The sequence below is a fragment of the Lucilia cuprina genome, chromosome 3 (assembly GCF_022045245.1).
Source record: "Lucilia cuprina isolate Lc7/37 chromosome 3, ASM2204524v1, whole genome shotgun sequence".
Classification (NCBI taxonomy): Eukaryota; Metazoa; Arthropoda; class Insecta; order Diptera; family Calliphoridae; genus Lucilia; species Lucilia cuprina.
Window position 1 is genome coordinate 36965974 of NC_060951.1, and position 25028 is coordinate 36991001.

General features: G+C 29.1%; 2 protein-coding genes across 12 annotated transcripts in view; one reads left to right on the top strand and one right to left on the bottom strand.

Annotated features, from left to right (window-relative positions):
* The first annotated feature begins 108 nt into the window (after nucleotides 1–108).
* Nucleotides 109–4336, top strand: LOC111687404. The gene is made up of 5 exons (XM_023449842.2): nucleotides 109–993; nucleotides 1068–1096; nucleotides 1797–1929; nucleotides 1996–2179; nucleotides 3653–4336. Exons 1-5 carry the CDS (start codon nucleotides 313–315, stop codon nucleotides 4252–4254), a joined length of 1629 nt encoding a protein of 542 aa, XP_023305610.2. The 5' UTR covers nucleotides 109–312; the 3' UTR covers nucleotides 4255–4336.
* An 8794-nt stretch (nucleotides 4337–13130) lies between these two features.
* The window catches only part of LOC111687405 (eye-specific diacylglycerol kinase), a 295119-nt gene continuing 283221 nt past the window's right edge, over nucleotides 13131–25028 (bottom strand). For 6 of the 11 annotated variants that reach the window (XM_046946840.1, XM_046946831.1, XM_046946838.1 and 3 more), the window contains 11 exons: nucleotides 24806–24986; nucleotides 24322–24731; nucleotides 23946–24239; nucleotides 20661–20887; nucleotides 20378–20587; nucleotides 19483–19528; nucleotides 19330–19383; nucleotides 17404–17467; nucleotides 16838–16995; nucleotides 13898–14061; nucleotides 13131–13230 (listed from right to left, as the gene is read on the bottom strand). In XM_046946840.1, coding sequence (XP_046802796.1) covers nucleotides 13187–13230; nucleotides 13898–14061; nucleotides 16838–16995; nucleotides 17404–17467; nucleotides 19330–19383; nucleotides 19483–19528; nucleotides 20378–20587; nucleotides 20661–20887; nucleotides 23946–24239; nucleotides 24322–24731; nucleotides 24806–24986 — 1852 coding nt within the window. In that variant the 3' untranslated portion in view covers nucleotides 13131–13186. Of the gene's footprint in view, nucleotides 13231–13897; nucleotides 14062–16837; nucleotides 16996–17204; nucleotides 17269–17403; nucleotides 17468–19329; nucleotides 19384–19482; nucleotides 19529–19760; nucleotides 20588–20660; nucleotides 20888–23945; nucleotides 24240–24321; nucleotides 24732–24805; nucleotides 24987–25028 lie in introns of those variants that run through there. The other 5 variants (XM_046946832.1, XR_006940300.1, XM_046946833.1 and 2 more) reach the window with 5 other exon arrangements.

Consider the following 25028-nt stretch of genomic DNA (forward strand, 5'->3'; position numbering starts at 1 on the left):
GTTATGTTTAACGGCACACCCTGCTTATTTGTTTACATTTAGTGTTATCATTCCCAATGTGAGTGTCACTATGAATTAGTACAAAAGCTTTTATATATTTGAAACACCCGGTTAAATAATGACAAAAAGTACCGTTGCTCATTATGGTTGACACTCAGAAACCATTTTAAAAATTAGTTCGTAGAAAATTCATGAAATGAAACTGTGTAAAAGTGTTTTGTGTCGGAAAATTTATTAAAAAATGTAAAAAAAGTGTAAAAGACAGACATAACTTAAATTCAATAAAAATATTAAGTGCTAACAACAAAAACAATGTTTTCCTACTATCATGAGTGTTATAAAGGCACCGCTGCCTACAATGACGCCACCGCCATGCCGGTGATTTTAGAAAATGGACGCAAAGTGTTTGGTCCTCCTCACAAATTCACGGGACCACGGCCTTCGCATGTGTGTGAATTGTATGTGACGCGTATTCCCTCACAATTGGATGAATTAGGCTTCCTTGTGTGGCTGCATCGCATTGGCCCTGTGTACGCTTTTCGCTTAATGATGGACACAGGCAATACCACACGCGGCTATGCCTTTGTGCGCTTCTGCAGTGAAAAGCATGCCCTGGCTGCTTTCGAACTAATGAAATATCTCTTTGTCAATGGTGAACGTTTAAGTGTCTTCCGTTCTCAGGGTAAAAATCGCCTATTTGTTAGCGGTATACCACGACAATTGCCGTTATCTTGCCTAGAAGATGGTTTTAAACTTTGCTTTCCCAATATGCAAAGTTGCACAGCATATCCGGCATTGAAAAATAATAAATTTATGGTGGGACGGGAACATGAAGAAAATCGTGGTTTTGCCTTTATAGAATTTGAAGATCATGAGGTGGCTTTGGCTGCCAAGAAGCGTTTGAATACTGGACGTATTGGCATGTGGGGTGCTGATCTTAAAATACAATGGGCCAAACCTAAAGAAGAAATGCAAGTAGCTCTTGGTTTGAAGGTAAGTTTGTATGGGATTTTTAGTGAAAAACAATGTTTTAATATTTGTTTCTTTCGATTTTTTTTTCCTTAAAGAAATGTCATGAAGGCCCTATGCGTTCCAGGTGAGTTTTACTCCTAAGAATAAGATTTCTATATTATTAGAATGAAAGTAAAACCTAACGTTAAAAAGTTTCAAAATTACCTCAGCAGACAGTTGAATTAGATTCTGAACCTGTTTTCAAAATAAAATCTGGATCAGATTCTAAACTAGTTTTCAAAAGAAAAGCTGGATCAGATTCTAAACCAGTTTTCGAAAGAAACGCTGGGTCAGATTCTGAATCAGTTTTCTATAGAAAATCTGGATCAAATTCTGAACCAGTTTTCAAAAAAAGCAGCATTAGAATCTGAACCAGTTTTCAAAAGGAAAGTTGGATCAGATTCTGAACCAGTTTTCAATAGAAAAGCTGGATCATATTCTAAACAACTTTTTAATACAAACACTAGATCAGATTCTCAACCAGTTTTCAAAGAAAATCTGGATCCTAAATTAGTGTTCACTAGAATAACTGGATCTCTTGAGAATACAGAAATTTATGAGTTTCTAATAACTTTAGATCCTATTTTGAACAATAATTTCCATAAAAAGTTGATGAATTCAATTAAAAAGTTAATCAAATTCAAAACTGATTTTCATTGAAAAGTGAAGAATCTAATAAACGTTCTTTTGAATAGTTGTTTAGAGTCGATAGACTAATTTCCATAGAAAAGTTATTAAGCTTTTAGACAAGTTTTACTTAAAAATATTTTTTTTTCTCATTTTAGACTCTATCCCCACTTATATCAACCTAATGATTATTGTGCTAAATTACGTCTGTATTGTTTAGCCAACAATTTATGCATACCAGTGGTTTTATATGGACCCAGTTTTCGCCTCTTTCAACTACAATACGCTGGGGTAAAGACACTCTTAAATTGTGTTTAATTTAACTCTTATCTTAACTTTTTATATCTCGTTTTTTAGATCCTTATCAAAAATAGTTTTACTGGTCAGTATTCCTATTTTATATTTGAAATATTGGTGTCGAAAATATGTGACATTCACTTGTTAATTTGTGAAATTGCTGTTAAAATGATTGAGGAGTGTAGCGGTGAATTGCAACAAAATGCATTATTTCGCGTTCTAAATGATTCTAAAGCGGAGTTGGGTAAGTTTTTAAAAAAATTTTCTTTATATATTTTTAATATTGAAAATTACGATATTCAGTAAACACTATTTAACACGAGTTATGCATGAATTTACTATAAAATATTACAATTCAGAAAAATGTTTTATAATTTATTAAGATGATTGTTTTGAATTTTTGGTGCAAAAACAATGTCCGTATTACTGCATTTATGATTAAGTATAATTATAATATATAAAATTCCCATTAGTACTAAAGTGTACATAGGTTGCTACAAGTTTTGTAAACACTTGACACACTTTCCTTATTTCTTTATTTTTAGTAAAAAAAATCATTAATTTTTGAAAAACATAAAATTTTAGGTAAAAATTTTATTATAATGTAAAATTTGGATTATTAGTAAAGAACTGAATTTTAGGTAAAATTCAAATTTTTATTTATTGAAAACTAGGATTTCCAGTCGATTTCTTTTTGTGAAAAGTCTATACTGAATTTAAGATTAATTTTTTTAAGTAAAAATGCATTTACTAGTAAAAAAGTTGATCTTTTAGTAAAACATCGAAGTTTAAGTGAAAATTCGTATTTAAGATGAAATAGTCTAATCTATAGTCTAGTCTATTGTCTAGTCTATTGTCTAGTCTATAGTCTAGTATATAGTCTAGTCTATAGTCTAGTATATAGTCTAGTCTATAGTCTAGTCTATAGTCTAGTCTATAGTCTAGTCTATAGTCTAGTCTAGTCTATAGTCTAGTCTATAGTCTAGTCTATAGTCTAGTCTATAGTCTAGTCTATAGCCTAGTCTATAGTCTAGTCTAGTCTTCTCTAGTCTATAGTCTTGTCTAGTCTATAGTCTAGTCTATCTTCTAGTCTAGTCTATAGTCTAGTCTATAGTCTAGTCTATAGTCTAGTCTATAGTCTAGTCTATAGTCTAGTCTATAGTGTAGTCTAGTCTATAGTCTAGTCTAGTCCAGTCTAGTCTATAGTCTAGTCTATTATCTAGTCTATTATCTAGTCTATAGTCTAGTCTATCTTCTAGTCTAGTCTATAGTCTAGTCTATAGTCTAGTCTATAGTCTTGTCTATAGTCTAGTCTATAGTCTAGTATATGGTATATAGTCTAGTCTATAATCTAGGTGTTCATTCAAAAAATCTATGTCTTTAATTATCAATTTGTTTTTTATTATAATTTAAACTTAATTTTTTTATTAATGGATTTTTTTATTAATGTAATAAAGAATTTAATTTAACTTTTATAACTATTGTATTAAAACTAAAATATTGAGAATAAAAAAAATCTCTCCCTAATATCTACAACTCAGACAAACTAATATAGATTTAAATTTGACTAGAATTACTAAATAATATTGCTTGTTTTTGTTGTGCAAATGTTTCTACTAACCCCCAGCCATTTTTTCCTTTTCCAAATTGACCCTTTTAATTATGTTTTTTTTTTTTGTTTACTTTCCCCCCTTTATTTTTCCTCTCAATATTTTAGTTTATACCTTTAAACATTATGATGAATTGAAATTAATAAAAATACAAAATCAATTTCAATATAAAAATGTCATAATTGAACTTGCCGCTTCAATGCAAATATTGGGACAACAAAATCAAGAAAAATTACTTTTACTCTATAAACGTTCTTTTCTAACACATCAGCCCGTGGCAACATTCTGTTTGGATGTAAATAATCCTTTGACTCAATACTGTGCCGTTTTACCAAAATTTCGTAATAATACAAAATTAAATAATAATTTCAATGATATGGAAATAACATTATTATTAATGATGCCATTATCACAAGCCAAACAACCAAATGAGTTATTAAATGTTAAGAATTTTGATAAAAATATTGATGGTTTCATGCAGCAGAAAAAAGAACATCAACTGCAGCAGCATATACCAGCGCAGAGTGTTAAGAAAAGTTCATGTTTTACTTTAAAATCACAACATGGCAGTTATGGCATAAAATATACATTACGTTATGTCGACATAATTGGTGTGGAACTCAGGGAATGTTACCATCCGCAACAACGTGTTAATTCGAATCCCATTTGGATTGCTGGTCAATCGTATCAACAAACAATTTATAACTGAAAGAGGACCAATAACGAAGAAGAAAATGGAAAAATAATGAAAGAACAAAATTTTTACATTTAAGTTTTCCTCTTTAGAAATGAAGCAGAATTATGTATTTAATTTCATGTGTTTTTTTTTTTTTTTTTTTTTTTTCATTCAACAATGGAAACGTTTTGATTTTCCTTTTTATTATGTTTATTATAACTCTTTTTTTATTATTATTTAATAATTGTGTGCGGTTTGTATGTTTATTTTTATATAGTTAAAAATCCAACTTATTTTAAATTTATTAAGTTTAATTTTACATCAAAATATTTATGAAGAAATAACTTTTTTTGTTATAATTATTTTGTTTATTTTATCCCATTTTTTTGCTATTCAAAATATATTTACTAATTATTAGGTTTCACTTGTTTTATCGAGTTATTACAGTTATCTTACTTTATTATGTATTCCAATGCCACTTTTTGATCTATCAATAAAAACAATTACAAAGTTTACTTACTAATTTTGATTATTTTTTTTTATGTATTGAAAGAAGTTGTGATTTGAAAACCTAAAATTCTCGGAATAAACTTGTATTAATATTGGAATAAAGATCCATAGACATGCAAAAAATGCTATTAAATTAGATTTTTCACTAAACATCGATGTTTTTACAAAAATAGATTTTTTACAAACTCAACAATAATATATATTCTTAACAAAAATACTAGATTTTGCATTTTATAGTCAGTCTATAGTTTAAATTTTAGTAATTTAACACTTTAATCAGTTTTTAATCTAGATTACATCCTGTTAATGTTAGTTAGTTTAAAAGGAAGATGTATATTAATCAAATCCGAAGAAGTACACCTAGGCCTTTATCGGGCCTGTTGTGTGCTCCTTAACCAAAATCTCAGGTGGGAATCGAACCCACCACCTCGGGTCACCAGACTAGAACACTAACCACTAACATACCGGAGGCCACACATCCAGTTAATAGTCTTGGTTATAGACTATAGTCCAGAATATAGCTTGTTTATACTCCACACTAAAATCAGTCTATAGTTTGGATATACCCAGCCCAAAGTCCAGATTGCATCCAATCCATATTATTGTTTATAATCAGTCTATTGTACAGTCTATAGCCTAGATTATAGTCAGTTCGTGGTCCAGTCTGTATTCAGTCAGACTGTTAGTCAGTCTATAGTCCAGGTTATAATCAGTCTATAGACCAGACTTCAGTCAGTATAGTTAAGTATATAACCCATGGTAGTCATTCTATAGTCAGTCCATAATCCAAACATAGTCCATACTATAGGCAGTCTATGTTCCAGGCTATTGTCAGTCTTTACTCCAGATTGTATTCAGTCCGTAGTACAGACAAAAATTTGTCTATAGTCAGAATATAGTCATCTTATACATCAGACTATAGTACAGACTATAGTCAGTGTACAGTACAGACTATAGTCAGTGTATAGTAGAGACTCTAGTCAGTCTATAGTACAGACTATAGTCAGTCTATAGTACAGACTATAGTCAGTCAGTCTATAGTAGAGACTATAGTCAGTCTATAGTACAGACTACAGTCAGTCTATAGTACAAACTATAGTCAGTCTATAGTACAGACTATAGTCAGTCTATAGTAGAGACTCTAGTCAGTCTATAGTACAGACTAAAGTCAGTCTATAGTACAGACTATAGTCAGTCTATAGTACAGACTATAGTCAGTCTATAGTACAGACTATAGTCAGTCTATAGTACAGACTATAGTCAGTCTATAGTACAGACTACAGTCAGTCTATAGTACAGACTATAGTCGGTCTATAGTACAGACTATAGTCAGTCTATAGAACAGACTATAGTTAATCTATAGTACAGACTATAGTCAGTCTATAGTCAGTCTATAGTAGAGACTATAGTCAGTCTATAGTAGAGACTATAGTCAGTCTATAGTACAGACTACAGTCAGTCTATAGTATAAACTATAGTCAGTCTATAGTACAGACTATAGTCAGTCTATAGTAGAGACTTTAGTCAGTCTATAGTACAGACTACAGTCAGTCTATAGTACAGACTAAAGACAGTCTATAGTACAGACTATAGTCAGTCTATAGTACAGACTATAGTCAGTCTATAGTACAGACTATAGTAAGTCTATAGTACAGACTACAGTCAGTCTATAGTACAGACTATAGTCAGTCTATAGAACAGACTATAGTTAATCTATAGTACAGACTATAGTCAGTCTATAGTACAGACTATAGTAGTCTATAGTACAGACTAAAGTCAGTTTATAGTACGGACTATAGTCAGTCTATAGTACAGACTATATTCAGTCTATAGTACAGACTATAGTCAGTCTATAGTACAGACTATAGTCAGTCTATAGTACAGACTATAGTCAGTCTACAGTACAGACTATATTCAGTCTATAGTACAGACTATAGTCAGTCTATAGTACAGACTATAGTCAGTCTACAGTACAGACTATATTCAGTCTATAGTACAGACTATAGTCAGTCTATAGTACAGACTATAGTCAGTCTATAGTACAGACTATAGTCAGTCTATAGTACAGACTATCTATAGTACAGACTATAGTCAGTCTATAGTACAGACTATAGTCAATCTATTGTACAGACTATAGTCAGTCTATAGTACACACTATAGTCAATCTATAGTCAGTCTATAGTACAGACTATAGTCAGTCTATAGTACAGACTATAGTCTATAGTACAGACTATAGTTTATAGTACAGACTATAGTCTATAGTACAGACTATAGTCTATAGTACAGACTATAATCAGTCTATAGTACAGACTATAGTCAGTCTATAGTACAGACTTTAGTCAGTCTATAATACAGACTTTAGTCAGTCTATGGTACAGACTATAGTCAGTTTATAGTACAGACTATAGACAGTCAATAGTACAGACTGTATTCAGTCAATAGTACAGACTATAGTCTAGACTAAATTCAGTCTACAGTCCAAACTAAAGTCTGTCTATAGTCAAGACAAAAGTCAGTCTATAGTCCAGACTAAAGTCCGTCTATAGTCCACACTTTAGTTAGTCTATAGTCCAGACTATAGCCAGCTTCTAGTCCATACCATAGCCAGTCTGAAATCCATACTATAGACAGTCTATAGTCCAGAATATAGTCAGGTTATACTTCAGAGTCTGAAGTTCAGACTATATCCAGTCTTCATTCCAAACTATAGTTAGGCTCTAGTCCAGACTGTACTTAGTCTATAGTCCAGACTATATAATCAGTTTTTAGTCAGTCTATAGATCAGATTACTTTCAGTTCATAGTCTTGATTATAATTGTCCAGACCATAGTCAGTCCATACTCCAAACTACAGTCAATATATACTGCAGACTATAGTTAAAATATAGTCACGTGATAGTCCCGACTGTAGTCAGTCTATGGTCAAAACTAAAGCCAGCCTATAGTCCAGACATAGTTATTCTATATTCCAGACTGTATAATCAGTTTTTAGCCAGTCTATAACCCAAATTGCATTCAGTCCATAGTTTTGATATTAAGTTCATAGTATTGATTATATTCAATCTATGGTTCAGACTATAGTAGACTTTAATTCCAAAAAATCCATATTCCAGACTATTGTCTATAGTCCAGATTATCGCCAGTCCATATACCAAACTATAGTCAGTCTATAGGCTAGGATGCAATCATTCTATAGTATACGCTATAATCTGGCTAAAGTCCAGTATACAATCATGTAACCAGTTTTTTAAGACCTTTCAAGAAAACACATTAGTTTTGTTGTTAATCTGAAAATTTTGTTTTTATTTTGAATTAAATTTAAATTTGTTTTTTATTAAATAAAGTAGACTTTAATTCCAAAAAATCTAATATTTACAAAGTTTTTATTATAATTTACGAAATGTGTGTGTTTTTTCATTTAAATTTAATTTTGTTTTATTAATCAAAAATAGTCTTGTTCTTTTTTAAAGTAATAAAGAATTTTGAATAAAATTTTCGTGTTTTAAACATAAATTTTAATTAATCCCTAGTGAGCCAATGTGGGATAATTAGTTTCGTTTGAAAAAGTAATTTTTAATTTTTTTAAAAAAAATAATTTTAAGTCTGTTCTTTAACCCATACAGAGCCAATATGGATTAAAAACAGAATTTTTTCAATTTATATTGAAATATATTATTGTTTTTATTTTTAGAAAATATTTAATTTTTGAAAATTTTGTTTGTTAAGTTTCTTTGTATTTTATTTACTTTTTTCTTGTTGAGATTTTTTTTCTTATAATTTAAAATTGAATCAAATTCCTCAGTGCTTGCAGTGCAATATATAAGTTTTTTTCTTTTGTTTAATTATAATTAATTATTAAGTTTTTTTAATAATTAAGTATTTATTTTAAATTTATTTTTAATTCAAATTAAAGAATTTTGTATTTTTTGCTAATCGTAATATAATAATATTTATTAAAATAGTGTGATTTTCTGTAGTTGTTTTGTTATAAAGTTGATGTATGTTTTGTTTATAGGTATAAATGTTTAATTTAAATATTTAGTATTATTTTCGTAGTTTTTTTCTAGTTTGTAGTATGAAAACGTATTTACAATATTTGCGTTGTTCGTTTATATTTGTAAGTAGGTAGTTTATTTAAGAGGTTTCTTTATTCTTGATTAGTATTCTAATTTATAGATATAGTTTTTTATATATTTTAGTTTTTATAGGTTTAAGTTTTTTTGTTTTTAGTTCTCTAAATAGTCAGACTTGAGTATTTTTTTATTTTTATTTTGTAAACTTTTGACGCTAAACGCCTATTTATAAATATGTAATTAAATTAAAGAGAGTTAGATTCAAAAATATATAAAGAACTAAACTTAATAAAATTGAACTGGAACTGAACTAGAACTGAATTTGAACTGAACTAGAACTGAATTAGAAGTGAACTAGAACTGAACTAGAACAGAACTAGAACTGAACTAGAACTGAACTAGAACTGAACTAGAACTGAACTAGAACTGAACTAGAACTGAACTAGAACTGAACTAGAACTGAACTAGAACTGAACTAGAACTGAACTAGAACTGAACTAGAACTGAACTAGAACTGAACTAGAACTGAACTAGAACTGAACTAGAACTGAACTAGAATTGAACTAGAACTGAACTAGAACTGAACTAGAACCTACATAGGACCAAACTAGAACTTGACTAGAACAGAACTAAAACGAAAATTTAATAGACAAATTGTGGTTATAATTAACTGAGACATTCTATTATATATTTTTAAAGATCAACTAACTGGAAACTCGTTTTAGAACAATAAAAATTTAATGAAAAAAAGAACAAAAATAAAACAAACAAAATGCTTTTATAATTAGTTTAGTTTTTTCAAACTTTATTCATTTTCCCCTTAAAGCACAAGAAGATACAAACTAAAATTAAAATAATTTATTAAACAAATACCAATAAATTAAAATAAATAAATTAAAATAATAAATTTTAATAAATGTCTTAATTATTTACAATACACCATTTGTTTGCTTTAAATGGGGTTTTTCTTATTTTTTTTTTTTAAGAAAACAAAATTAAAATAATATTTTTATAAAATAAAAATTGCCTTAATTACTAAGAATCATAAGACTTTCGTTACAAGTATAATTATTATTATTTTTCTTTAATAATTATTTTGTTCTTTTAATGTTGTCAATTGCATTGTAATTGAAATAAATAAAAATATTTTTTGCAATTAATTATTAAAACAAATATTTGTTTTCAAAATTAAATATATATTTTTAAAAATTATATTCAAGTTTATAATAATTATTACTTGGACCCGGTTTAACTCCGAACAAGTGTGTTTGTTGTTGCTGTTTTCATTTTTTTGGTAGTTTATGTTTTTTATTATTAAAGGTGTCTTTAAAAAGTTTTTTTTTTTTTTTAAAGGTGCTGTTTTTGTTTTAAGGAGTAAATTATTATTTATATTTTACATTTAAACAATGCAAAAGAAAGTTTTAGGGAGTGAGTTTTAATATAAATATTTGTTTTTTCATTTAATAGTTTATTCATTGTTTTAAGATTTTTTAAATTAAAACTAAATTGCTTTTCAAGTTTTTTCTATTAGTTTTTATTTTCTTCTATTTAGTAAAATATTTAAGAAGAAACTTAGACTTAAGTTTTTATTATAGAAATATTTCGGTTTTTTCTTTTAATTATTTTTTAAATATTGCGATTGTCTTCGTCTACTAATTGTTTTTAGTTTAATTTTATTAATAATTTTAAAACAATGTATTGCAAATCTTTTTTGGGGCTTCTTCTAAAAATTTGCAGTAGATTGTTTTTTTCTGGATTATATTTTAGTTTTCCACAAAAAAAAAATACCTTAAATTATATGGTAATATATTTTTTGTTTATGATTTTTACAATTAAAAGTTTAATTTTCACATAAATAGGTTTTTATTTTAAATAAAATGTTTTTGTAATTTTTGGTTCTTGTAATGAAAATTACATTGTTTTAACAAAATTTGCCTGTTATAAATCAATTTAAACTCTAGCAAATGGATTTCTAAACAAATTTAAATAATATATAAAGTTTTGATTAACACAGTTCTAAAATATAGATTATTTTTTTAGGTTCATATTTTGAAAACATCCATAGTAAAGTCCAATAGTTTTATAAAATACAGCTATTTCTTCAGTTAATAGGATCTGAACTATAACTGACGTGAAATAGAAGTGAACTGGAAGTTACCTAAAACTGAACTATAACTGAACTAGAACTGACCTAGAAATGACCTAGAACTAGAACTGAACTAGAACTAAACTAGAACTGAACTTCTAGAAGTGAACTGAAACTGAACTAGAAATGACCTAGAACTGAACTAGAACTGAACTAGAACTAAACTAGAACTGAACTAGAACTGAATTGGAAGTGAACTAGAACTGAAATAGAACTGAACTAGAACTGAACTAGAACTGAACTAGAACTGAACTAGAACTGAACTAGAACTGAACTAGAACTGAACTAGAACTGAACTAGAACTGAACTAGAACTGAACTAGAACTGAACTAGAACTGAACTAGAACTGAACTACAACTGAACTACAACTGAACTAGAACTGAACTAGCAATTTGTATTCAAAGTTTCTTTAAAAATAAAAACTTTTTAGTTTCCTATTTATAGAACTGTGTTAATTATTAATTGGTTCTTGGAAATTTTAAAATTTTAACAAATGATAGTAGTTTTATGTCTAGCTGACCTCGAAAATATTTAATATAATTTCGAAAATATTTCCTGACTTTGAGTTTGACTGTGAGTTCTTTACTTCAACTATAAGAACATGCGAACAGAAAGCGTATAAAAGTAGGGAAGATAGTCCAATGACTAGTTCTTTGAAGAATAGAACATCGTTCAGGAAAAGTGAATTTTCGTTGAAATTATTTATAAAAATGCCTCACGATAAGAAGATTAGATTTATTTAATTCAAACCATACAATGGTTGATGATAGACATTAATTATATCAATGTACAATTACATCGAAACAAGGTAAATTGGAAAAAAATTTTATTTACATTGTTTCAAGGTAATATGTACATGAGTTTAAATGAGATCACATTTAATTGTAACTATAGGATAATTATATCAAATTTAAGTAAACTTTTCATTGAATTTTTCAATATATCGATTAATGGTAGAAATACATTGAGTCAATTACCAAATACATAGAATCAATGTTAACTTTACATTATTGATAAACAAAATTGAAATAATGTTTTTTTTTGTATAAATAAGTCATAGCTCAATTACACTTACATCGAAACAAGGTAATTTATACATTAATTTTAATATAATTACAATTGTTTCAAGATATCTTTATAGAAAATTAAAAATACATTGATTCTACGTGTAATAACATTAAATCGAATAATAATTAATATTGTTTCATGAAATTTGTAAATAATGTTTTAATAATTAAAACAACAATGTAATTTATACCTTAATATGTTTTAAGGAAAATGCTAGTTAAACAATTACATCAAATCAAAGTTAACTTTACATTGATTCAATGCAACTTAATAGAAGTTTACAACTATGACACTATTAATGAAAATAATTCATTTTATTTATGAATATTCATTGAATCTTTTAAATTCTCTATGAATGACGTTTGTTTAGGTTGTTTAGCAAATGCCAGGCTAACTTTTCAAAATGTTCTACTATCATTTGTAAAGTTTTAATTATATTTTTAAAATATTTCTTTTTTTCAAGGATTTGTTTAGAAATTTTCTTTTTATAGTAAATTTTTTTTTTGTAATTTCATCTTGATTTTAAATTATTATTATATTTTTAATAAAATGGACTTTCTTTTTGAGTAAATTATTAAATATTTGATTGATTTTTTTCTTTTTGTTGTTAATTAGCATAATTGAATTAAATATTTACAATATAATTTAATTTTGTTAAATAAATAATTTTTGTTTTGCTTTTTTTTTGCAAGAGTTTTATTGAATTAATTTTAATATCAATTCATACTACCCGTATGTTTAATTGTTTTAAATAATTATTATAGTTTGCTTTCTGTTTTTTTGTTAATTTACATTTTAATTAAATTAATTTTTATTAAGTTTTAGTTAAATTTTTCTTTTTTTGTTTTTTTAATAATTTACATTCCTTTAGAATTCCAATTTTAATTTTATATCACAATAATCGTTTCTTAAAAGTTGTTTTTTTAAGTTTATATTTTTAATGGTTTTTATTAATATTTGATTATTTTTTTTTCAGTAATTTAGCAAAGAAATAAATAATTTTTAAAAATTTCTTATTTTTTATAATAAATTTTATAATTCAAGCTTAAATATGAGTTTTCTTAGAACTTAATTATTAATTTATAATTGAATAAACATTAATTTTATTTTTTCTTTTCAAAAGTTAAAAAAATTTCCAAAAAAAGTTTCTTTAAATTAAATAATAAATTTTAATTAGTTGTTTGCACACCCATGTGCAAAAATCTTTCTTGACCTTAATAATTTATATAAAATTTAATTAATTAAATTAATGGAATGTTTTAAAAATGAATTAAAATTTATTATAAATTTTATATTCAAATACAAATTTTTTCAGTTATAAATATTTTTTTTTTAATTAAATTAGTTTAGTTTTTTTAAATATTATAAATAGTTGGTTTTTTGTTCGAGTTGGTTTTGTTGGTTGCATGGTGTTATAAAGTTTCAATAATTTTATTTTTTTTAAAAATAAAATGTGTAAGTAGTGCATTTGTTAAGGAAAATATTAAAAGAAAAATTAAGAAAATTATTATTATTATTTTAAATTATTAATTTGTTTTTATAATTACTTAAGATTCCAAAAACAGAAAATATTCTAGCAAAAACTATTCTTTACTTATTTTAACAATACTTTTTCTATAAACAATTTAATTTAGAAGAAAAAAAATTACTTTTATAAATTTTATACAAATTTCTACTGCTTTTACATGTAATAGTTTGTTTTAGCCAAAAAAACTATTTAAATTCATCAAAAAAGCTTTGGTTTTTTTTGTTAAACTAATGATTGTTTTTTTGTTTTCTTTAAGTTTACATTAAGATTTTTAATTACTATGAGTATATTTTATTTTATTTTATTTCTTTTAATTATTACAATAGTTTAAGGGCTTTTTTGTTTTGCTTACTTTCCAAATATGTGGCAATTTCATTGGCATTTTTATTAAATGCCACCATCATTGGTGTATTGCCACACATATCACGAGCCTCTATATTGGCTCCAGCTGCTACTAGCATTACACAAATATCACGTCGATTTAACTCAGCCGCTATATGTAATGCTGTAGAACCCCTGTTAATAGAGAAATTTTAAAAATATTTTAATAATTTCTTTACAATTGATTGATTTTGAATTATATTTAGACAGAAGAGTTTTTTTTATCTAATTTGAACAGCATCGAAAGACCCTAGTCTATAGTAATGTTTAAAGTTTTATCTAATGGTTCATCTAAATATCGTTTAAAGTCTTGCTTAGGCTTTAAATTAACGAACTGTCTATAGTCTTATTTAAAGTCTAGTCCAAAGCTTCATGATAAGCCTTCTATATGTATGTAAATCTAGTCTTAAAGTTAGTCTAAAGTTGTGTTTAAAGTCATCTTAAATATCGTCTCAAAACTTGTGCAAGGTCCCATTTAAAGTCTCATGACAAAAATTTCGTCTAAAATCTCGCATTTAAATCATCTTTAAAGCCTAAAGTCTTGTCTATAGTGTCGTCTAATTTTATTCTAAAGCTGATAATATTTTTAAAACCTCAACTTCAAGTAGTGATAAAGACTTGTCTTAAGTCATATCTTAAATCTTATTTAATTCTAGTCTAGCATCTTGTTCAAGGTCTTGTCTAAAGTCTCACGCCTAATGCCTTTTTAATCTCGCCTATAGTCTGGTCTATAGTGTCGTCTTATTTGATTCTAAGGCAGGAAATGCCTATGAAATAGGGTTCTATAGTTGAAACGAAAAGTCGACATTTTTGCATTTCATCCAAAGTTGATTTTTCGACTTTTTTCATTTAGTTAAAAGTCGACTTATAGTATTTTATAAATAGTCGACTTTTTCCGACTGTTTTTAACTTTTTCCAACTTACAGACTATTTTTTTAATTTTTTTCGAGGTTTTCCGACTATTTTACACTTTTTTTAAACTTTTGACTTTTTTTGATTTTTTCAACTTTACGAGTTTTTTTTAACTTTTTTCGACTTTTCGACCTTTTCGACTTTTATTAACAAAGTCGACTTTTCCACTTTTTTCATAGACGATAATGGAGTTATCAATTTTTTTGGAACAAAATAGTCGACTTCGACTTTTTTCGAAAAAAAGTCGATTATTCGAAAGTCTATTTATAGAACCCTACTATGAAACCTTAACTTTAAAAAGTGACATTATCAGAGGTTATGAGTCTCGCCTCATTCTCATCTCAAGTCTAATCTAAAGTCTTGTGCAAATCATGCATAAAATTTTATCTAAAGTTCCATCTAAATTCTTATCAAAATCTCGTCTAAAGTCTTGTCTAAAAATTTGTCTATAATTTTTCTTTAATGCTTTTAGTAAAAACTTGAATTTTTCGTGAAAATTCGAAATTTTATGATAAAATAGAGTTTTTGAGAAAAATTTAGTTTTTTTTAGAGAAAAATTAATTTCTTTGTAAAAAAAACTTTTTAGTGAAAAGCTTTCTTGCTAGCAATGTTTTCTCTTTCAACGTTTTTAGTAAAATCTCATATTTTCTGTGAAAACTTGAAATTTTACGATAAAATGGAGTTTTGAGAAAAATCTAGTTTTTTTTTTTTAGAGAAAAATTGTTTTTTTTTGTAAAAAAAACTTGAATTTTCTGTGAAAACTCGAAATTTTACGATAAAATGGAGTTTTTGAGAAAAATCTATTTTTTTTAAGAAAAAAAATTCAGTTTTTTGTAAAAAAAATACTTTTTAGTGAAAAGCTTTCATGCTAGCTAGATTTTTTTATACTAAATGCTTTGTCAATATAAAAAGCTCTACAATGAACTAGAAATTTATGATGCAACCATGAAGATCTATTGCAAATTAACATTCCCGAAAGCTCCATCGCCAACTTCTATTATAAGATCATCTAACTTCCATCTGTATAAAGTTATATCGCCTGCGAATAGCTTAAGTCTTTCGGAAAGCTCTATCAAAACTTTCCTCTAGAAAAAGTTCTTTTGCTAATGAATAGTTCAAGCTTTTCTCTACAGAAATTTCTAACGGTAGCAAATAGATCAAGCTTTCATCATTAAAAAGTAACTCAGGCTTTTCTATGCAAAAAGCTCTATTGCTATCCAGCTGCTGAAGCTTTCCTGGAGATTACTCTGTAACTTGATTTGTATTGTGCTTTGTGATGTTAAATGCATAGTGTTTTGAAAAAACTATAACTAGAGACACAATTTTCTCAACATAAAGCTCTATCAAGTTCATGTAGTCTTCTGCAGAAAGTTCGCTTACGGACAACTGAAGCTTTTCTTTACATATTACTCTATAGAAAGATCTTACTCCAACGAATAGCTCATGTCTTTACAGAACACTTTATGAAAACATTCCTATAATGAAAGTTCTATCACTAGCGCAAAGGCCTGGCTTTCCTATACATAAAGCTTTATTGCTAACGTATAGTCCAAGCATTCCTCTACATAACTTTCTTACGCTAGCGAGTAAGTCAAGCTTTCCTGTACATACAGTGAATCGTGTAGCTCAGCTTTCCGCTTCTATGAGAAAGCTCTATCGCTAGTTACTCAAGCTTTTCTATATAAAACTTTATTGCTAGTGAATATCTCAAGATTTTCTCCACCAAAAGTTCTATAGCTCAAGCTTTTATTTACAAAAAGTTTTTCTGTATTACTTTTTTATAAGCAACAAAATTTTCTTCACAGAAAGCTTTATCACTAGCATGTAGTCCTAAACAGAAAGTTCTATCACTTACGAATAACTGAAGCTTTTCTTTACATAATACATCAGTATCCCAAATTATCCTACACAAAAACTCAGTTTTGATAGTTTCTGTCACAAGTTTTTCCTTGCTGTAGGTTTAAGTTTAGCTTTGCTTTTTAGAATTAGATTTACTTACCTCTCCTTGTCGGCCATATTAATTAAACGACGTGAGGCACATGATAGTATATATTTAACAATATCCTTATTATTATATTTGCAAGCTAAATGTAAAGCAGTATGTCCTTTTGCATTGGTTGTTTGTAATGAGTATCCTAGTTCATGTAGTGCACGTAACTGTAAAAGAAAAATCAGAAAAAAACAATTATTATATAATAATAAAATTCTATAAAAAATAATAAATTCAACAAACAAAATAAAAAATCAACATAATACAATTTACAAATAAACCTCTACTAGTTATTTTAGTTTGTACAGAAAATTTATATTAATAAACCAAATAACCAGTAAATGTTTAATTAATTTCATTATAAGACGTAAATTACTTTAGACATATTTTGAGTTTGACTTAGGAGGACAGCAACAAAAACAACAACTGTATTTTTTTAGCTTTTTTTCGACAGTACAGGACAGGATTATTATATGATATGATATAGTACATAAAATTAAAAGAATTAAAATAAATTTTTAAATTTAATTGTAAAATAAACATAGAGAAAATAGAAAATTTTAAATAAAAACTACCATATTTAAATCGCCACTTTGTGCAGCTAGTAATACGGCATCGGAAGTTTGCTCCAATATAGGACTTGAATAGTTTGTAATTTTATTTTGTGTATGGGTGTATGTGCGATTTTAGATAGTAGAATAAAGAGAAAAAATAAATAAAATAAATTAAATGTAGATTAAAATTAAAATAATCAACTAAATATTAAACTTAATAAGTCATATTTAAACTTAAGAAGCTTAAAGCTCTCTTTAAATTACAACTAAACATATAGTATACTATCAAGTAAATACCATCTTTCAAAGTTATCCTAAACTAAAAAGAAACGTTCACATACTTTCTTTAAAAACGATTTAGAAACTCTAACATTCCTAATCAAAAAGCTTTATTAGAAGGTAACAGTTTAGAGCTTCGACAATAGTCCATAAGCTTATCTACTTATATAGTAAACACCATCAGTTAGTCTTAGGTTTCTTTATCGAGAATGCGTTATAACTAAATCTCAAGCATTTATAACAATAAATGCTACCTTTTATGTTTTCACGCAGAAAGTTTATTAAAAGCTTTCAAGTTCTTCTTTACTGAAAGCTTTACCGCTATCTGTCAAACTTTTCTATAACTCAAGCTGTTTTGTGTTCTGTCAAGTTTTCTAAGCTTTATTGTCATTGCTAACTCTCAAGATTTGTTATATAGGAAGCTCTTTCACTAACTTTTCGCTGGCTCTCAAATTACCCAATTATGAAGGATTTACAGATTTTCTAAACAGAAAGCTCTTATCCTTACTACATATAAAATTCTACCGCTATCCAGCAGCTAAAGCTTTTCTATATCTAAAGCACTATCGCTATCCAGTAATTAAGCTTTGCTACATCTGAAGCTCTATCGATAGCCATAAGATTAAGCTTTTCTATACATAAAGCTCAAACAATAGTCAGCAACTCAAGCTTTTCTCAAGATAAAGCTTTATTGCTGGCTCAAGCTCTCTTTTATAAAGCACTGTAATAATAGCTAGCAGTTCAAACTTTCTTATAAGAAAGCTTCATCACTGGCTTGCAGATCAAGCTTTCTTATAAGAATCCCAGTTAAGAGGAGGTTTTCCTTATACATAAACATAAAGCTCCACCGCTAGCTAGCTAGCTTATGTTTTTTTATACATAAAGTTAGCAACTCAAGCTTTTCTTTAGAGAAAGTTTTATCGCTGGTTCAATCTTACTTTTATAGAGAACTTTATTGATAGCTAGCAGTTGAAACTTTTTAATAAGGATGCTCCATCTTAGCCTTGCAGTTAGAATCCTAATTTCTATACTGGGGTTTTAGAGGATGAGGTTTTCCTTCTCCATTATTGATATATAAAAAGCTCCACCGCTAGCCAGAAGCTAAAGCGTTTCAATTCATAAAATTAGCAACTCAAGCTTTTTTTTCTAGATAGCTAGATAGCATTCTTATACATAAAGCTTCAGCGCTAGTCAGAAGCTCAAGCTTTTCTGTACAAAAAGTATTAACGTTAGTTTACAGCTTAAACTCTCTATTATGAAGAACTCTATTGTTAACATTTAAAACTTTCCTTTATGGAAAGCTCCTGCAGCTTTTATTTTATTCGAAAGCCATTTGGTTAATTAGAAACCTGAGCATTCCTATACGAGTGTTATAGGAGAGGATTTCTATATCCACATTAATATACAATTAAAACTGTTTCAAATTTCGAAAATAGCTAAAGCTTTTCCCCTTTATTACCTTAAAACTAATTTGCTGTATTGCTAGCTAGCGTTTAAAACTTTCCTTTATGAAAGCTCTATTACTGGCTTGAGGTCTAAATTTTTTGCTTTTAATTTCACGAAAACGCTTAAGAAATTGCGAACATAACTAAAGCTTTTCCTCTTCATTACAATAATTCAAAACTAAATTTGATATACAAATAATATATAAATATAAAATTCAAATACCTGAATCCATAACCAAAAACTTCTTCATTGAAACTAAATAAACGATCTTGGCGGCTGCATGTTTTACAATTTTTTAATATTTAGATTTTTTAGGTTAAAAGAAAAATTTTTCATATTCAAAGAAATTCAAAAACTACTTTTTAATGATTTTACCTTTTAAATTTAATAACTTTAATTGGTTTTCCAATTTGTATATCCTCTTTAATTAAGCAAATAAATTAAATTTAAGAAAATTAAAGTAAAAATAAGAGAAAATGAAAAGGAAATAAATAAAAGTAGAAATGGGGGTATTCACGATATGTTAAACTTTATAAATAAATTTTATTAAATATTCTTATAGTCCAATTTAAATCTTAATGAAATCGTATAACAGATCGTCAAAACCCCATAATAGATTCGTTTTAATAATAAAATAAAATGCTTAAACCTACCTAGAATAACATTGAGTGTTAAGGTGATAGAGGAGAAGGTGGGGGGAGTTCATAATTTGAATTATTTATTTTAATTGTTAAATTTTCAAAACAATTCTTTTTTTTTGTAACGAAGATATCGGTATACGGTTTAGCCTTTGCTGTCAATATACATTAGGTAAAATACATTATATCTCGGAACAACAGCAAATTCGTAATACTTACATACTCCTTGCTGTACTATGTTGATAATGCGGTGTATTTTGTTATTGTATGTGTTTGTTTTTAGCCAGCAAGGACTAAGCTGTATGCTGAAATCTTTTTCTTTCAAAGATCAAAGTGTAAAAAGGATATTTGTAGATAGATAGAGAGCAAAACTAACTTAAAGTCTAAAAAAATTGTGTTCACTTTTTTATCGCGTGTTGCTGATTGTGTTTGTGTAGTATGAAAAGAACACTTTCCAAAGTGTGTTCCAATTCATTTAAAAAAAAGTTGTAAATTATATTTTTGTAAAACAAAAGCAAACGGGGTAACAATTTGTGTTTTGTATATAAAAAAAAAACTTTAAATTTGTACTGGTTTTTTGCGATAATAATAATGGCAAAACATTCGTTTATAAGCATAAGGTAAGGTCATACCAGTACTACCCGAACGTCCTTGTTCCATATTGCGACGCTCTTGGGCCTGACGCTGTGAGTAAGCCGAAAATGAACGTTCCTGATCGGGTGTTTGTGGCATGGTGGCCGCTTCATGATCCAATATAAATAACTCATCGGCGGCTATGTCACAAATATAGTGTAGATGCTCTTGGGCACGATCGATGCGGAAGAAATGCTCAGCAGTACAAGCTAAGGGAAAGGAAGGAAGATTATTTTTTTAAAAATATACATTTTTCGTAATCTTCTCTATAGTTCTACTTACAATCTATGAAACACCAATCTTGTGATACTTTTGGATACGATATTGATTGTTCGAATTTTTCATTTAACATATTGCGCACTTGTTCGAGATCACATTGGGAGTCGATTTCCACTATACCCAATTTATTGGCTAATTTACGCAGCATTGGCTTGTCGTAGTGATGACGCTCATATTGATCCATTGTTACACGCAATATGACCAATTGTAATCTCTCCAAAGGATTGACTCTGTAAATTAAAAGAGAAATATGTTTAAGACTATGTTAGTGATAAGCCGACAAAAGATTAAATAATATACATTACACCAATGTTGTTTAAAATCTTGGAACTGAGAAAAGTTCAGTTACAACTATAGATGGTCTATGTAAGAGATCGCAAAAGATCACGAAATTGGCTCTCTAGTCCTTCAGAGAGCTTTTATTTGCTTTTATACGTGTTATAGTCTAGACATATATATATACATAGTCTAGTCATAGACTAGTCATAGACTAGTCATAGTCTAATCATAGTCTCCAATATATCTTCTTGGATTTACCTAAGGCAACTTGAATTTAAGGGCAGGAAGATCGTTGCCAATGCGGATGGCGTGGTGCTACTAGTCAACGGAAAATTTCTATCAACCATCAGTGAAATCGTGGAAACTGCACTAGCTGAACTCTCGTTATAAGCGAAGGATAAGATTCTAGGAGTAAATCCTGGGAAAACGGAATTGGTACTATTTACCAGAAGATACAAGATAGACAACTTTAGACTGCAAAGGTTGGATGGCGTAGAACTAAGTTTTTCTAGGAGAGCTAAGTTTTCATGGACCCTCCTTGAGAGCAAGCAGTCATGGAGGGAAAATACTGAGCAAAGAATGAAAAACGGACTCAATACCTACACACATGCCAGAATTCAATAGTACATAGTTGGAGTCTGCAACCAGATATGGCAAACTGGATTTACATATCGGTTGTCAGGCTTATTCTAACGTATGGTTGCATTGTCGTTTGGGAGGCCTTGAGAAAGGTCAGTTATAGAAGGAGGATCAATAAAGCTCAAAGGTGCATCTCTATTGGCAAGACTGTAATTTTGCAATTCCCATTGCAAAATTACGGATTATGATATTACGACTCTAGACTTCAGAGAAACACCTCTAATAGAATTTCCAACAAGGGATGATTGACTTGTATCCGATAGACTGTTTGGTGGGTGTGTAGTCTTCACTGACGTAGTGTCTTCTAAGCAGACTTCCTAGAGATTTGGAAAGCGACGCAAGTGATACGGAGTCATATCGATACGCGGTCAATTGTGACAATTTATATTGATACTCAAGCTGTTCTCAGAGCATTGGCTTGTTATACGATACATTCGCGCCTGGTTGTAGATATTCGAAAGTGTTCGTGACAACCCAAAACAGTCCTGGAATAGAAGAATGGATTGCAATGAATCAAAGGCACTATGGCCTATTATAGGATTGGATAGAATTTCTTAGAATTCTGATAGGGATTCTTACAGGGCATTGCCCAGTTAGGGTCTTTGCCAGTAAGTGGGACAGAAATACAACGGACTTTTGTAGGATGAAAGGAAAGTGAAGTCAATCAAGCATATAATTTGCAATTGTGCTAGGATATAGGTTCCAATACGAAGGAAGTGGAGGCAACAACTATCCTAGAATGCAGAGTCTCAGGATAAAATTGCTGGGGAATAGGATCCACTACGAAATGGGCGATATTGCGGGTCTTGACCCTCGCAGTTTAGTAGGTTTTGTTAAGGGCATTAGTCATTTTTTCGACTGGACTTTATAGGGGAAGACAAATGATCAAGGATCACATTTTAAAGATCTAAAAAGATACAGAATATCTTCAGATATATATTTGTAATCATTCCAATCTCGAAACGAATGTACCATAGCTGATTCCCACGTATGTATTCAATACATTGGGTCCCATCAAAATTCGTACTTTTTCCAATCATCACATAACAATCTCATCGCAAAACATCCCTTTCTCTGTCTAAAGAAACCTTTACTTTCTTAATGTTGTTGATATTGAAAAACAAATAAGTGGAAAACCTCAAGAGTGTTGAATATGTGTAACAACCATCATCATCGCCATAAGATGCTCTGCACACATCATTCATACTACTGGTTTTATTACTCACACTCGTCATGTCATTAAAATGCATGAACACTTATGAGATGAGTTGAGATGTCAGTTGCATATAAATTACTCTAGATATATAGAGTAAGTACTTTTCAAAGCAAAAATAAAATGAAAGTGTCCAGTAAATATTGAATTTATAGTCGAATCCATGAACATCATGCTGAGATGATTGGAAATGTAACAAGGATAAAGGATAACATGCGAATTTTATATAGATTGTGTGGTTTATAAATACCACAAATTCTTTTGAAACACATGACAGGCGTAAGAAAAAAAAGTCTACTGGATTTCCTTTTGATTTTATTAAAATGTCTAAAGGTAGTAAAAGACATATCAATGACACATGGACAATAAGAATGTGATGATGAAATACAATTTTTAAATGAAAATGCAATATTGTAGTGAATAAACAAGGATATTCGTTTGCAGATTTCAAGCACTTATTATTATTTGATAAGTCATGATGTTTTCAGGACTAACAGTGTAATTATTGGCAGATCAATATTTTAGCTTTAAAAGGAAATGTAATTAAAATAACAATCGGCAATCAGCTGGTGCAGTACTAAGTTGTTCTTTAATCGTCTTCATAAATAATCTTCAGAAATTAGGCTACAGGAAGTTAGCTTAATGTGAACACTTTTTTAAAATCTACCCTTTCAACTTAATATTTGTGGAATTCTATTGCTCTTCTAAGATTAACACTTGTAATTTTGCCCAAGATTACCACAACAATGACAATAATGGTGGAAATAAATTTTAATTGAGAATTTTCTGGCCGACAATAAAATATTTACTTGACAAACCGACTACTTGAGTGTGTGTTTGTCCGAATGGGTTTTAATTAAGTTTTTCAAAGTGATGAAAGAAAAACCTCTTCTAACAGTCATACACATATGACCAAAGCAATCGTATGACATTTTTATTTCATTAAAGTTCAAATGTAAGAGTCGTACCATGGAGACTACAATTACAAAACTTTTCACATGCATTTTTTTAATTTTCAACTGGAATTTATAGGAAATAAGGAAACGAAACACATTTCTTCAAACATAAAGCCTTATTGTGGATAACTTGAAGTGTTCAGCACACCTTCACTACCACTTGAGGTAAAAACTAGCGACTGCTGGTAATTAAATACTTACTGAACATCTCCACGACCCTGTTTACGTTTGGCAAGCATAACAGCCTTATTTAATAAATCCACTTCAATGATGCATGGCTTGACACGACATGCTTCGCCATCTACTTGCATGGGTATCGTTTTGGTGGTAACTATACGTGCCGTACGACACTGGCAAATGCAAGTACCATGGAGACCAGCTTGCAACATGGGCAATTGATAGGTTGTTAGGCCAACAACCTCGATGAGACCATCTTCTATGCTGGGTTTCGACTGGCCAAATGAATCATTCCAAGGATGAGTGCCACCACCGTAACTGTAAAAAAAGACAAAAAACAAAGAAAATAATATGTCAACTGTTTTAAAGAAAATAATTGCAGCTGTAGATAGACACCCACCTGGGAATATTTAAGAATAATACAGCATGACAACCAGCATCTTTTAGCTTTTGCGTATAATCAGTGCCATCACATTCCAGTGTAACCCATTGTGAGAGATTGCGATATTGTCGTAGTATCAAATCTTTACCACCCATTTGACCGTAATACATTTTATTTCGCAAACGTGAGTTAAAACGTTCCGGATGAGCCTCGCGTGCCTCATGAAATTCAAGAGCAATGTGGGCATCCACACCAAATGAGAAATAATTATTAATCACATTTAAGGGTACATTAGGTTTGCTACGTTCCACATTGTCATCGGGTACATCTTCATTTAGTCGTACTTTTAAACGCCACCGATCCATAAGAACACATTGTGACATGCCAATTTCACGTAGAATTTTACCAATAGGCTCATCTGTATAACCCTAGGGAAATAAGGATTGTTTAATAAAATTTAGTTTAGTATGATATCCTTCCATAAACCATTAAATATACTTACACCACCCCAACCTAAAGCTCTAGCCAAATCATTGCCGGTACCTAAGGGTAGCACACCTACAGCTGGTGGAGGTGTTATCGGTGGGTTTAATTGATCTAGTACGGATAAAACCCAGCCTACGGTACCATCACCACCGCAAGCTAATATTCTCAAATTAGGTGTTTTGCGAAATAGTTCCAAACTGCAAAATAAATCGAAAAAAATTATTGTCTACTATTTATTC

Excerpts from the sequence above, each read along its gene's own strand:
- LOC111687404 (XM_023449842.2), top strand. The coding sequence starts at position 313 with ATGTTTTCCTACTATCATGAGTGTTATAAAGGCACCGCTGCCTACAAT. Across the intron at positions 1,097-1,796 it reads GAAGGCCCTATGCGTTCCAG|ACTCTATCCCCACTTATATC; the intron begins GTGAGTTTTACT and ends TTCTCATTTTAG. Across the intron at positions 1,930-1,995 it reads TTCAACTACAATACGCTGGG|ATCCTTATCAAAAATAGTTT; the intron begins GTAAAGACACTC and ends CTCGTTTTTTAG.